This window comes from Zootoca vivipara, chromosome 6 (assembly GCF_963506605.1).
Source record: "Zootoca vivipara chromosome 6, rZooViv1.1, whole genome shotgun sequence".
In the NCBI taxonomy this organism is placed as follows: domain Eukaryota; kingdom Metazoa; phylum Chordata; class Lepidosauria; order Squamata; family Lacertidae; genus Zootoca; species Zootoca vivipara.
This window is the reverse complement of record NC_083281.1, coordinates 79,695,397-79,708,886: the sequence shown is the minus strand read 5'-3', so window position 1 is coordinate 79,708,886 and position 13,490 is coordinate 79,695,397. Positions and strand designations below refer to the sequence as shown.

The 13,490-nt window shown below is 39.8% G+C and overlaps 1 protein-coding gene across 2 annotated transcripts in view; it reads left to right on the top strand.

Annotated features, from left to right (window-relative positions):
• PRKCZ (protein kinase C zeta) overlaps positions 1–12,191 on the top strand; it is a 93,628-nt gene extending 81,437 nt beyond the window's left edge. For both annotated transcript variants that reach the window (XM_035116949.2, XM_035116948.2), the window contains exons 12-19: positions 2,802–2,888; positions 3,813–3,948; positions 5,004–5,091; positions 6,002–6,121; positions 7,497–7,576; positions 10,128–10,217; positions 10,831–10,946; positions 11,590–12,191. In XM_035116949.2, the coding sequence (XP_034972840.1) occupies positions 2,802–2,888; positions 3,813–3,948; positions 5,004–5,091; positions 6,002–6,121; positions 7,497–7,576; positions 10,128–10,217; positions 10,831–10,946; positions 11,590–11,677 (805 nt within the window). In that variant the 3' untranslated portion in view covers positions 11,678–12,191. The remainder of the gene's footprint in view (positions 1–2,801; positions 2,889–3,812; positions 3,949–5,003; positions 5,092–6,001; positions 6,122–7,496; positions 7,577–10,127; positions 10,218–10,830; positions 10,947–11,589) is intronic.
• The last annotated feature ends 1,299 nt before the right edge of the window (positions 12,192–13,490 follow it).

Below are 13,490 nucleotides of genomic sequence, written 5' to 3'. Positions count from 1 at the left end.
AAAACTGCTCTCCTGAAAGCACACTGAGTTCTAGCCTTCAAGATCATTTGTGGTCTTAGGGCAGATCCACACCATACATTTAAAATGAGAGGCATTTCACATATCTCTGTAAAACAAGAAAATGTTTAATAATAATAATCTTCCAAAAAAGAAGAAGCATATCCAATGCACATTTAAAGAACATGGCTCTCCACAAAGTATCCTGGGAACTCTTCTTTCCCCCTCACAGAGCTACAAGTCCCGACACCCTTAACAAAACTGCAGTTCCTAGTATTATGCGGGGGAGAATTCATTTGCTTTAAATGTGTGTTGGATGTGCTTTAAACATAAGGTGTAGATATGCCCTTAGAAAGGTAAGAAGTAACAGAAGATCAGATGGAAATGGTGTGGTAGAAACTAGCTACATGATTCCTCTGTTGACCCCAAATGAAGATTTTAAGATGCAGTGTGCATATTTAACATGCTTTTGAACAGGATATGAACAGGATATAAATTTGGATGATTAAAAGGCCCTTCTTAATTAATCCTCATCTAGAACGCGCCTTGGCATTTGTGTGAGTTTTTATTCATTAATAGTGCTTTCTATCCTTTAATTGGATGGCATCTTTATGTGTAGCACAGCTTGAAAAACAGTTTTGGGTTCTTTTGGGAACACACTTAATAAACTCTTAGCTGCTGTCAAAGTACTAATGGATTTTTTCTTGTCTGCATAAACTGAAATACTACTTCAGGTTTTTTATAACTTCAGCTTTTAATAGTCACACAAAACTTATTGTCAGGTTCAGGGGTTGAGACTCATTCCAGGAGACTTTGCAGTGGTGTCCAAACTTTTTTTCAAAGAGGGCCAGATTTGATGAAGTGAACGGCTGAAAGGGCTGACCAAAGTTGTTGAGGGTTTTTTTAAAGGATTTTACCCCAGGAAATAAACTGCCACAGGGGCCGGATTAAACTGAAACGAACTTTGGACATGCCTGCTTTAGGGAATCTGAGATATTCTTGGACATTCTGGGGGATTTTCCAGTTCGTATGCCTGGCACTTCTATTGATGCCCTGGTCTCATTGTAGAATAGTTTCCTTGTGATCATAGTGTATTGATGGTGTTCTTTGTGATGCCCGTTTTCGTTTACAAATAAACAATGTGAGCAGAGGAGAGAAGGCAGGCAACCAAAAAGGCTAGTCTTCAAAGATCAGCCACCCAAGAACTCACCTGCTTGAAGCTGGCTGTTAAAAGAGAACTGCAAGGATGTGCTTATTGCCAGCTAGCTGCAAAATGTAGCCTCATTTCTTTGGCCATAATTAAACCGCAAAGCTGTTTCAGTTCCTGTCCCTCCCTGCCCAGGTTTGATACAGATCCCAGCTATCGTAGACCCCTAATAAATCACCTTCAGTGATCAAATGATACTAAAGCTGAAAGGTAAAGGGCCATTTTGCTTAACCGCATAGCATATTTACAGCAATATTTTAAAAGCTTTCATCGGTTGCCATGGTTGTAGAAGTACTTGATAGGGTATTGTCTTGAGAATATGTGGAAGTTCTGTGTGGCTGTCTAGACAGAGATTGTGCTCATATTGGATGTACAGGGCATAACAAAAATATAATTCACAGCTGGCCGTGTTCACAGTATTACAGATGGATCTCACTATTTTTTTGGCCTACACAAATCTGGAGTCCCTAAGACGGTTGGATGGTGCCTTATATGTCTCCTTTCGACAACTCCTGCAGCCAAGCTGGTCCCAAATGTATTGCTCTGCTTTCCTTCAGCAAGGCTGAGAGGGGGATCTGGTTGTCTGAGCACTGAATTCTGACTTTCAGTGCTCTAAAAATTTATTGAGCAGGATAAAATAATTGTAATGTCCTGTGGCTTAAATTTCAATAACACCTCCCCCCCCAAAAAAAAACCCAATTGAGGACACCATACCCAACTTAAAATAAAAGAAAGTCGACCACCTGCCTCTCCAGATGTGAAAGTCTGAATGTCACGTTCTGAAGGCAGTGTGTGAATGTGTCCATGAAAATGAAGCATTTTGGAGTGGATTGGTTTGGGATTTGTCCCATTTCTACTTGTACACTGATTACAAAAGATGGCAATGAGATTTTACACGAGAACAAGTACAGCCCACCCTTCTGAGAGGAGAGGCCAGGCCATCATTCATTCGTTTGTTTATTTACTTCTGTAAATGTATATCCTGCCCTTCCTCCTAAAGGCATATCAAGGTGGCTAACAGATATATATTTCTGACAATGCAGAAATACCAATAAAAGCTTTCAAAACAACCAAAGTAAAATAGCAAAATCAGTGGAAAGATTCTTAAACTCCAAAGTCTTGGCACAATAATGAAAGCCCAGAAGGATATGCTCTCTCATCAAGATCAAACCATCCTACCTGCCTTTCTCAGTTTTCCTATCTTCCATACTTTCTGGACTTAAAAATGGTATCCTGTCCCCAGGTCTAGATTTATTGATCATAAATACCGTAATGTAAGGGACACCTATTCCATATGCCATCAACATTGCAAGCTGAAGTCTTGATGTGGCCCAAAATAAAATGAATGTATTCCTATATATGTTGCTTTTTATGCCATAATATGTCTTAAACAGGAGACAATGTTTTTCAATAGTAAGACACTAAATAGACTAACAACATACTGTTGGAGTGTGTTCCACAAAAGTGAAATAAGAGGGTTGGTGAACCGCTAATTGTCTTCTGTAATTAGGATGTTACATGACTGCTTAATGCTGATTGGCTTGTGTGGGCAATTTCCTCAAGCCAGATAATCAGAACTTGCATGTTATACTTTCAGGTTGTTTCTTGTTATAGAGTACGTGAATGGGGGCGACCTCATGTTTCATATGCAACGGCAAAGAAAACTCCCCGAAGAACATGCAAGGTATTTTAAGTGGCAGCTAAAAATGCATTGTTCTCTTTTTGCAGGTGCCAACAACTTTTTTAAATCAGCTTAGTTCCACTGAAGTTGTTAATGCCTTCAGCAATGTATGGGTTGCCTTAAAGTGTTTTACGTAGCAAGCAAAACGTTGATATCCCAACTCTAGAGTCTGGGTGCAATCCCTTGGCTCCTACTACCTGGAGTTCTTTTCTGCTGAACTTCTGTGAGATTTCTTATGCTCTCTTGTTTCCTGTTTGTTATCTTGCCCTTTATTCTTTCTAAATGTGGCAAGATTGGTGCCACAAGCACATATGGAACCAATTTTGCTGTGGAGGCTGATCCATTAGGACAAATGAGCCACTGCCCCACCAAGCTTATTCTGCCCTCAGTCAGCCCCAGCCTGCTTGCCTTTTGCCCTGGAAGAGCTCAGCAGGCTGAAGGAGGATGGGGACAAAATTAGAATTAGTTTGGGCAGGGTACACCTTTATCAGCACAACCAGACGCCTTCATCTGCCCCAGCTGCAACAAAACATCTCTCTCCTGTATTGGTCTCTGTAGCTACAGCAGGCACTGTAACTCCAGTGGTTTGACTCCACCCCCAAAGGGGTACTCCTCCATTGTCTCCTGAGACAGACAGATGCCAACATGTCACTGGCTCTGGCTTCACCTGCGGCTCGGGCTCACTGCCTACCACCCAACAATTCTCAATGGGTGACAGCCACCACTGATACAAGAGTTATCAAAAGAGCATGGCATCCTTTTGGGGGTTTGATTTAAAGTGAGGTACTGCTTTAAACACTTAGCATGTGAGCTTCTAAATCAAAACAAGATTAGTGTAGATGCTACTCACATTCAGACTGGGGAGTGTATTTTTTAAAAAAATGCATTTTATTAACACTGCTCTTAAAAGTCACTCTTTCATTTAAGGTTCTATGCTGCTGAAATCTGTATTGCTCTCAACTTCCTACATGAGAGGGGCATAATATACAGAGATTTAAAATTAGACAATGTTCTCCTGGATGCAGAGGGTCATATCAAGTTAACAGACTACGGTATGTGCAAGGTAAGTTTACTCTTCAAGCCTTTGGGCTTTTTTCATAGTGTGTTTTTTTTAAAGCAGAATTGATTATACTGGGAGTAATTTGAGAAATGTTCTCACACTTTCCCCCCCATTGAAGTACCGGTAACTATCAGGCACGTTACTGGTCTTTGTAAAAGACTTTTCCTGTGTCTTTGTACTTCCTTCTAGCCGCAGTGCAGTTCCACTTCTGGGAAGGGTGCATACATAGGCCAGTCCCAGCCTTTCCCACAGCCCCTTAGAAGCATGAGGTACTCCTTATTATTTCCTGCTGTACCTCTATCAAGCAACACACCTTCCCTCAATTTGCTCTATTTAGGGTGCCTCCATAGCGCATCAGGAAGCCACTGTGTAGATGTTCTCCCATCTCTTAGCATGAGAATGGAAGGCAAAAGAAAAATTAGCCAAAAAAACTGAAGGTAAACAAGAACTGTGCATGGTGTAGATAAAATGGAGAAGTTTCTCACACACATAATACTAGAACTCAGGATCATCTATTGACACTGATTAGTAGAAGATTATGGATAGATAGAAAATAGTAGTACATCACGTAGTGCATAATGCGCTAGTGGAAAATACAAACTTCTAGTTTAGAAGACTTTAAAAGGGATTAGAGGAGATGTCTACCAATGGCTACTAGTTGTGATGGCTGTATGGAACTGCCATTCACCTGCATGGAATTCTGTGCACTCACCTATTGCTACCAGGCTAGTGCTTAAATAACAATGCTATATAAATAAATTCAACAGCTTCAGTTGCATTAAGTGGTATGTGTGAAATGCTTTTACTTACTTTGCCAAACCTTTATTAGGTGTTACAAGTATAGGCCATCATAAAAAAAATCATAAAATATCCATATATAAGGTTTTAAAATAGGTACAAATAAACAGCCATGTAAAATATATAATGTGTGAAATGCTGAATATTTCAGGTTTTGTGGAGGAGTCCTGGGAGTGTGGCATCTCCTGCTCCTGACTAAAAGGAAATTTCGGAAGGTCATGTTTCTTTTGTACATAAACTGTTGTATTTTATTTCTGCAGGAAGGTTTGGGCCCTGGTGACACTACAAGCACTTTCTGTGGAACACCAAATTACATTGCACCAGAGATTCTACGAGGAGAAGAGTATGGTGAGTTGTTACGTAGAATGTGTATAATGGTTTAATTGCTGCAAGTCATTAAAGTTCTAATTTCAAGAAGCTATTGATGTGCTGCTTATTTACGTGTAAGTCTTTCCCCTAATAACTAGATGCCAGGGTAATAGCAGGATTTGTATGTTACTTACTTTTTTGTGTGAAGGAAAACGTTGAGTTCTTTTTAAAAAGTGCATTGTGCAGAAGAATTGTAAGACCGACTCAGTACTCTGTACCTGGAGACCAGGTAGCAAATCTCAAATGGAGTTTTTTTTTTAAAAAAAAAAGTTTGCCAGCACCTTCTGTGATTCAAGATGTGATGGCGCATAAGAGGCTCGCTCTGTGGTGGCCCTCTGGTGTGGAATGATTTTGCTCCATCGTTGTACACTTTTCAATTATTGATAAAGACACAACTGTTTTGTGATAAAAGCACTAAGCTAACAAAGAGCAAAATTTACAGCAGCACAGAACAGCAATGCATGCCAAGTGATGTTTTCCCTGCTGCTGCATTGCTGTTCTGCGCTGCTGTAACTTTTGCTCTTTGTTAGTTTTGTGAGTTTATTTTATGATTTTAATACAATATATTAATGTAGCGCTGTATCCAATTTTAATCATACTCAGGGTAAACCCATAGAAGGTAATGTACATGACTAACTGAAATCCATTAATTTCAGTGCTCTGAGTAGGACTAACTTTGGATACAACACATATATTTGGTGAAGGGCAGAATGTAAGTATAAATAACAAAGGCAATATTAGCTCTCTTGCTGTTTTCGTTTGGCTTTATATTCACAGAGGGCACAAAGTGCTCAGTGATTTGTAAATCACACAAAAGACAAATAAGGATATGAAATGATGCTTGAATGTATGTGCTGCTTGAACGTATGCATCTCAAATATTTTTACAGGGTTCAGTGTGGATTGGTGGGCACTTGGTGTCCTAATGTTTGAAATGATGGCAGGAAGATCTCCCTTTGATATTATTACAGACAATCCAGATATGAACACTGAAGATTACCTCTTCCAAGGTATTGCTGTTTAATTTTGTATGTGTGTATTTCTAGGATTTATATCACATGCTGAAAGTCAGTAGCTCTCCAGGATCTTGTACATCACCAACTACCTGAACCATGGTTGCTTCTTGGGAGGCTTCCTCAACCTTGGGCCTTCAGATGTTTTTGACCTACAATTCCCATGATCCATAGCTAGCAGACCAGTGGTCAGGGATGATGAGAATTGTAGTCTCAAAACATCTGGAGGGCCGAGGTTGAGGAAGCCTGTTCTTGGGCATTCTGGGACAATATAATGAAATAGCATTTTCAGTTTTATAAGTGGCCTGAATGAGCTAGTGGGATTTGCCAGTCAGGACAATTTAATAATTCTGCGTACTTACTAATTAGAGGGGTTTATCTACTGTTGTCCATTTCTATGGAACATCTGTTTAGAACTTGATCTTCTCTTAAAGTGCTCCCCAAATCCCCTCACCAATAGAGGACACCCCTTCCCCAAGTTCTCTGGTAAAGGAGGGGAACTGTCTGTCTGGATTTGCAGAACGCATAAATGGTGCCACATTTGCAAAGTCTTTGCTGAAACTTAAACAATCCAGGCTTCTGTCATACAGAGAACTTGTGAAATGGTAATGACTACTTGCAAATCCCCATCCCACACCTCCACAAATCCCCAAATCCCCACACCTCCACAAACTGAAAGGTTGATGAGGCAAAGGACTTGTGCCATTTCTTGCCTTCTAGAAAGCCCTACAAGAGGTGAAACAATATTCTGTCTCATCCATAATCCTCTGGTACATGTAGAGAAGATGGAGAAGAGCTTATTTTAATCCGCTTTTTTCATACCATGCATGAAGTTATACACCTTGATCATGCCCACGCTTACTTTTTTTTTAGAAAACCAGAAAGCTCCAAATGTTGCAACATACCTTCATGGGGAAGTTGTTTCAGCCTCTTAATTGTTTTAGTTGTCCTTTCCTGAACCTTTTCAATCTTTACAATATCATTTCTGAGGTGTGCCAACTAGAACTGTACACAGGTGTAGTTGTACCATGTTTTGTATAACAGCATTATGAAACTGGCAGTTTTATTTTCAATCCCTAATGATCCTTGACATGGAATTCACCTTTTTCACAGCTGCTGCACCCTGGGCCAACAAATATACTTTGTCTTTGTTAACAAATATACTTTGTCTCTAAATTTCACAAAACAGAATCACAAACTTTCAAAACCATGCCCACTTACTGTAATCTTCTATTTGCTCCACTCCAATTTCTGCTTTCCTGTTAGAGGCAAGCTTTCCTCTCAGTGCTGAATAATCTGCTCATTCCTGGACTGTTTAGCAAGAATTATGGTACGTCTCTCTTTTTTTAATTTAAAAATATCCTTTTAACAGTTATCCTTGAAAAACCAATCCGAATTCCAAGATTCCTTTCTGTGAAGGCATCCCATGTCCTGAAAGGATTTTTAAATAAGGTAAATTCTGCACACCTGATCTTTTGTTCTGTTCTTGTTTGCTCAAAACCACTTATTTGACTGATTTCTCTGCTTCCTCTATTAGCCCCGGAACAGCCATTCTTCTCTGGTTGGCATGGAATATATCCACGTGATGAGTTGTGTTCAATAATTTGCTTAAGGCAAGTTGAACTGTTGGAGTTCTCTCTTTTCCTTAGTCTTCTCCTTCAGTTCAGCCCTTGCCTTTGCCTGAAGCAGATGTTGTCATCCTCTCCCTCCCTTTCAGCTTTCTCCTCAGGTTACTGTGAACTTCATCTTCCATCTTTTCCTGTATTTCACTGCTTCCTTTTCTTCAACCCCTTTCCCCTGTTTGTTCAGCTCCATAAAAAGAAGCAGCAGCATTCCTTGTACTGGCCTTTTCTTCTTTCTCACTGGGAGTTTCTGAGCCACTTTTGAAAGGCAGCCCCATGTAGAGTGTGTTACAGTAATACAAATGGCATGTAAAAAGGTAAAGGGACCCCTGACCATTAGGCCCAGTCGTGACCGACTCTGGGGTTGCGGCACTCATCTTGCGTTATTTGCCGACGGAGCCGGCGTACAGCTTCCAGGTCATGTGACCAGCATGACAAAGCCGCTTCTGGCGAACCAGAGCAGCACACAGAAACGCTGTTTACCTTCCCGCTGTAGCGGTACCTATTTATCTACTTGCACTTTGACGTGCTTTCGAACTGCTAGGTTAGCAGAAGCTGGGATCGAGCAATGGGAGCTCACCCCGTTGCAGGGATTCAAACCGCCAACCTTCTGATCGGCAAGCCCTAGGCTCAGTGGTTTAACCCACCGCGCCATCCGCGTCCAAATCAGACTGTGGCCAAATCAGACACCTCAAGGAAAGGGCGCAGCTGGTGCACTAGCTTTAACTGTGCAAATGCACTCCTGGCCACCGCAGAGACCTGGTGACACCAAACCCCAACACTCTGGGCAAGTGTCTTCATGTAAATATTAAATAGCATGGGGAACAGAACAGAACCCTGAGGGACCTTGGAGGCCAATGGCCAAGGCAACAAACAGAATTATCCTAGCACTACCTTCTGAGTACAGCTATCCATGAATGAACGGAGCCACAGAGCTTTATCAAAGTTGTCTGAATCTCACAGATTTATTACTGATGCCACTCTTGACATGGTGCTGTTCATTGGCCATTCTTTTTCTGCCAGTGCGAAGACTAGAAGAATAAGCTGGCCTTTGTTTCCACTTCAAGGCAAACCTTTTTTTTTTTTTTGCATAGGAAGAACTAATAGACCTTTTGTTAATTTTAAAAGCCTTTTTCCTCCTCTCATCCTCAAAGACTTTCCTATCGCTCCAGGGATTACAGATCCAACAAACTGATCTGGACCAGAATCCAGTTCTCAAGGCACAAGCCATTTTCTTGCTTCAAGACCAGCAACATCAGCCAGTCCAAGTCAGGCAAATGACTTCTGATGCCCAGATTTTTATTCAGATGGCTGTCTCTTCTCTTCTTACATCACTCTTTTAACTCTTTAGTTTTGTCTGTTTTTTACACTCGAAAAGACTTGAAGCTTCCCTCCCACTGGTGGCCAGTCATGTTCTCCATTGTAATTTGGGGGTTTTACTGTTCAGCCTGCGCTCTCTCTCAGAGTCTGACCTTTTGTAGCTTGGCTATGGACATAACTGGAAGTTGATCTATCTCCATCCAACAGTTCAGCTAGTCACATGCCCTTGCCTTAAACAAATCATAGAACGCAACCCATCACATAGCTGTATCCCTACGCCAACCTAGAAGGTTCATTCATGGTAAGTGACCAGTGTGTCTTTCCCTTTCATAATTATAATTGTTTTGAACATTTTAAATGCTGTTGTTCTTTAACAGGAAGCTGTTTTTAGTGTCACAATTATGGACATTGTGTGAATGGATATGATTTTCTCCAAATTTCACAAAGTAGAATCCTAAATAAAACGAGAGTTGTAAAATATAATGTCTAAAATTACTGAGCAGGTCTTATAAGCCCTTATCAGTAAGTATGCAATTCAGTAAGCAGTTGGATATGGGGTGTGACCCAAAGCCTGCTTTTCTAGGTAATTCTGGCAGTTTTCTTTGAAAATAGGTGATAAAATAAGATCAAAAATATCTTAATCTTAAATGGTGCCTATAAGAGCTTCTCTCCCAATACAAATAACAGCTTTGGAAGGGTGGATTTCATAAGAACTGCAGCCTGTCTGTGTTGGGGGAATAAACTCCTCTCACTATGGCCCCAATGCTGAGTGGGCCCTCTAGTGCAGATGTAGGGAACCTGTGGCCCTCCAGATGTTAATGAACTACAACTCCCATCAGCCCCTGCAGGCATGACCAATGGCCAGAGATAATAGGAGTTGTAGTTCAGCAACATCTGGAGGGCCAAATGTTTTCTTCACCTGCTCTAGTGGTTGCTAGTTGTGATTTTTTTAATACTAATTATATTTCACATCAGTTGTAGTTTGGCCCTACATTTTTGTGCTTCTTGTACTTAGCTGTTGTTTATAACATGGACAAAATTAATTTTGTTCTTGCCTCTAGGATCCCAAAGAGAGGCTTGGCTGCCAACCACAAACTGGATTTTCTGATATCAAGTCTCACACATTCTTTCGCAGCATAGACTGGGATCTGGTAAAGTTCAATTTCATATGTAACCCGTTGTGGTGGTTCTTAGTTTAAAGTATTGATGCAAGCCACTATCACACTTAGCAAGCACTCTGTCAAAAATCCACAAGAACAAACAAAAATCTACAAGACACAAGGCAGGGTGCAGACAAAAATGTATTGCAAACTTTAGAAGGAGCTGTTTATAATGTTCTGACAGCTACTGGAATAGTTAAACTTAACTTGATATCAACAGATGGACTCTAGGCTCTAGGATACCAAACGTAATGCTAGCTGTTGGAATATCTTAGCAAAAATTAATTCCAGGTGGGTAGCACAAATTTATTATGGTATAAGCTTTCATTGGCTTGAGTCCACTTCATCAGGTACACTGCAAATACAGCAGAAGCAGCATTTGGGTGAGAGATGGCTTGTAATGGGAACCAATTTAGAACAGAGGAAACAGGCTTCACCATATCCAGCAGGTGTTTTTCCCAGGACATAGTTTCTATATAGGCCTGCAGCAAACCTGGCCTGTTTTCCTAGCTTCCCCACGATGAAGAGGACCAGAGATGTGCATTATGAAAAAGAACAAACCCAAAGGGTTCTTAAGGTTGTGTCTCTTTACCCCCCATTTCAGCTGGAAAAGAAGCAGGCAACCCCTCCATTTCAGCCTCAGATCACAGACGATTATGGTCTGGATAACTTTGATACCCAGTTCACCAGCGAACCTGTGCAGCTAACTCCAGATGATGAGTATGTTCTAATGTTGTTAAGCATGCTTTATAAGAAATGTATATTATGCATTTAGATTTTATCAGATCTGATTTTGTGTGGACTGAATAGCTACTAAACCTGGTTATGCTCCTCATCAAAATATAAGTGGTAGAGAGTGGAAATGTAAACCACTATTATTAGCCGTATCCTTGTTATTAATATTTTTGTGTGTGTAGTCATGGCTGCTCGCTAAACACAGTAAATTGAACTGACTGACTCAGCTGAATGACAGTATGGCCAATAGTCGGGGATGGTGGGAGTTTTAGTCCAACAGTACTGTATCTGGAGGGCAAAGGATGAGCCACCCCTAGGTTAAAGAAACTGAGTGGGGTGGTGTTTATCCTATTGCTTTATGCATTGGAGGGGGTTGGATTAGATGACCCTCGGGGGCCTTTCCAACTATACAGTTTTATGGTGTGTCCTTTTCTAGGAAGGATAAGCACCAGTTCCCCCTGCTACAGAAGTTCTAGAGACTTCTGTAGTATCTCTGCACAAGTGCAGATCCCATCTGTATGGCTGCACTGATGACCATTCAGAGGTAGAATTGTGTGTCTTACAAAACACCAAAATGGTTGCAAACAAGAGATAATTGTGTATGTGTATTTGTCTGTTCCATTTTCAGAGATGTAATAAAAAGAATAGACCAGTCGGAGTTCGAAGGATTTGAATATATTAATCCATTGTTGCTGCAAACTGAGGAAACAGTATGAGAGAATGGCATCGACACAGAGGACAAATAATGTGAATGAACTTTGACATTTAATCCTTAACAACAGTATATGCATGCAAGGCTGGGGTAAACTGTAAGGTTTTGAGTGGAGACCAATGATGATAATTGCTGCTGAAAAATCAAAAAAACATGATTTTGGTAGGTGTCTTCCTCTATTTTTTTTGGAAAAAAAGAAGTTTGGGGCACTGACAGAGCTGGCTTCACAAAGAAATCTGCATTTCGTGCCTGCTTCATCAAGGATCAATAGTTGTTTGCATCCTTGGAAGAGAGATTCCAAGCCACTTTCAAAGCTGCACGCTTCTGATGGACATTTTCATCCAAATGAGCTACTAGAACAGTGTAACATCCTGAAGAATAAAATTGTTAGTGGTGTTGAAGCTTACTTTAGATGCCTTTTTTCACAAGTGGTACCTATCTTAAATGTCTGTTTTATATACATATATATATATATGTATTACATATATATATATATAATATGAAATAAAAGGAGTTGTGTTTTATTAGCAATTAAAACAAGTTTGGGTACAGTATTAAGTGCCTAAATGGATAAACTGCATAAAAATATTCCATATTTGGTACACTTGATAAACCCTGGTAAGTTCTGGTTAAAGAAAAAAGTAGTATTTTACACATGGAACATAATAACTAACAGCTGCTATCTAACATTAACTTATATCTTCATAGAACTTTTAGACGGGACTTGGATCTCAGCAATAACAATTCCAAATTAGAATTTATCAATTGAAATATCTAGATTATGTTTAATGTGGGAGAAAACAAAATTTACCAAAATCTCATTAGAAAATTTAAATTTGCACATGGTGGATTTCTGAAAATACTTGAGCAGTGCCTACAATGTCTTGTGTTGTATACTAGATTTTTGAATAATATTTTTATCAATGCAATATTCAAAAGGAACAATGGAAGTGTAATAGATCATAGCCTTAAAGTTTTAAAGAAATAAATTATAGGATATCCATCAACATATTGCATTTTTTTCTGATAAAGCACACCTCCTACTTAAAACTATCTGCTTTGAAATGTTCAGCATCTTGTCACTGACTAAGCTCTACAGGAGGATGTTTGGTAAACACAACACTCAAAGCAGTAATATAGTGATGGAGAAAATGAACAGATGTATAAATATTGTATGATTATAATATAAAATATGTCCATATTTCCTCTTTTGAAAATGGAGGATGTTGCATCAGGTTAATTGTCTGTCAGCTTTGGGAATAAAAACGTATCCATTCGTTTGAGGACAAACAAGGGCACGTTGCTGTCTAAAACCATTCAGAATTATTGGTCTCTATGAGAGATAACAAGACACCGTATTTCTTTTTTTTTAGTAGATTTTCGTTGTAACTCCATTGAGTAGCTTGCAGTTCTGGGGAAGAAAATTCTTCAGGAAGGAGAGAAACCCTGTGTGCCATGATATCTCACCCAATTCGGTATAAAATGCAAGACGCCTTGCAACCGTTTTCACATTACTTTTATTGTATAGGTTTCTCAGGGGACAGCATTACATTAGGTGCTGAACATGACATCTCAGTTGCATTCAAGTCCATGAGGTGCTAGGATAAGACTGCCAAATCATGGTATTGAAAAATCTTTCAAAAACCATCAGTTAAGACTATATTTTGTATGCCCCTTACCTTGACCACTGAATTAACGCACATCTGTGATAATTCAACTTTATTAGTCCCATCCAGAGTTGTTGAAAGTTGCTCTCTGAACTATCTTTTTTGTATTAAGCAACATATGTTCTAACCAGCACTAAGTAATTCGGTTAG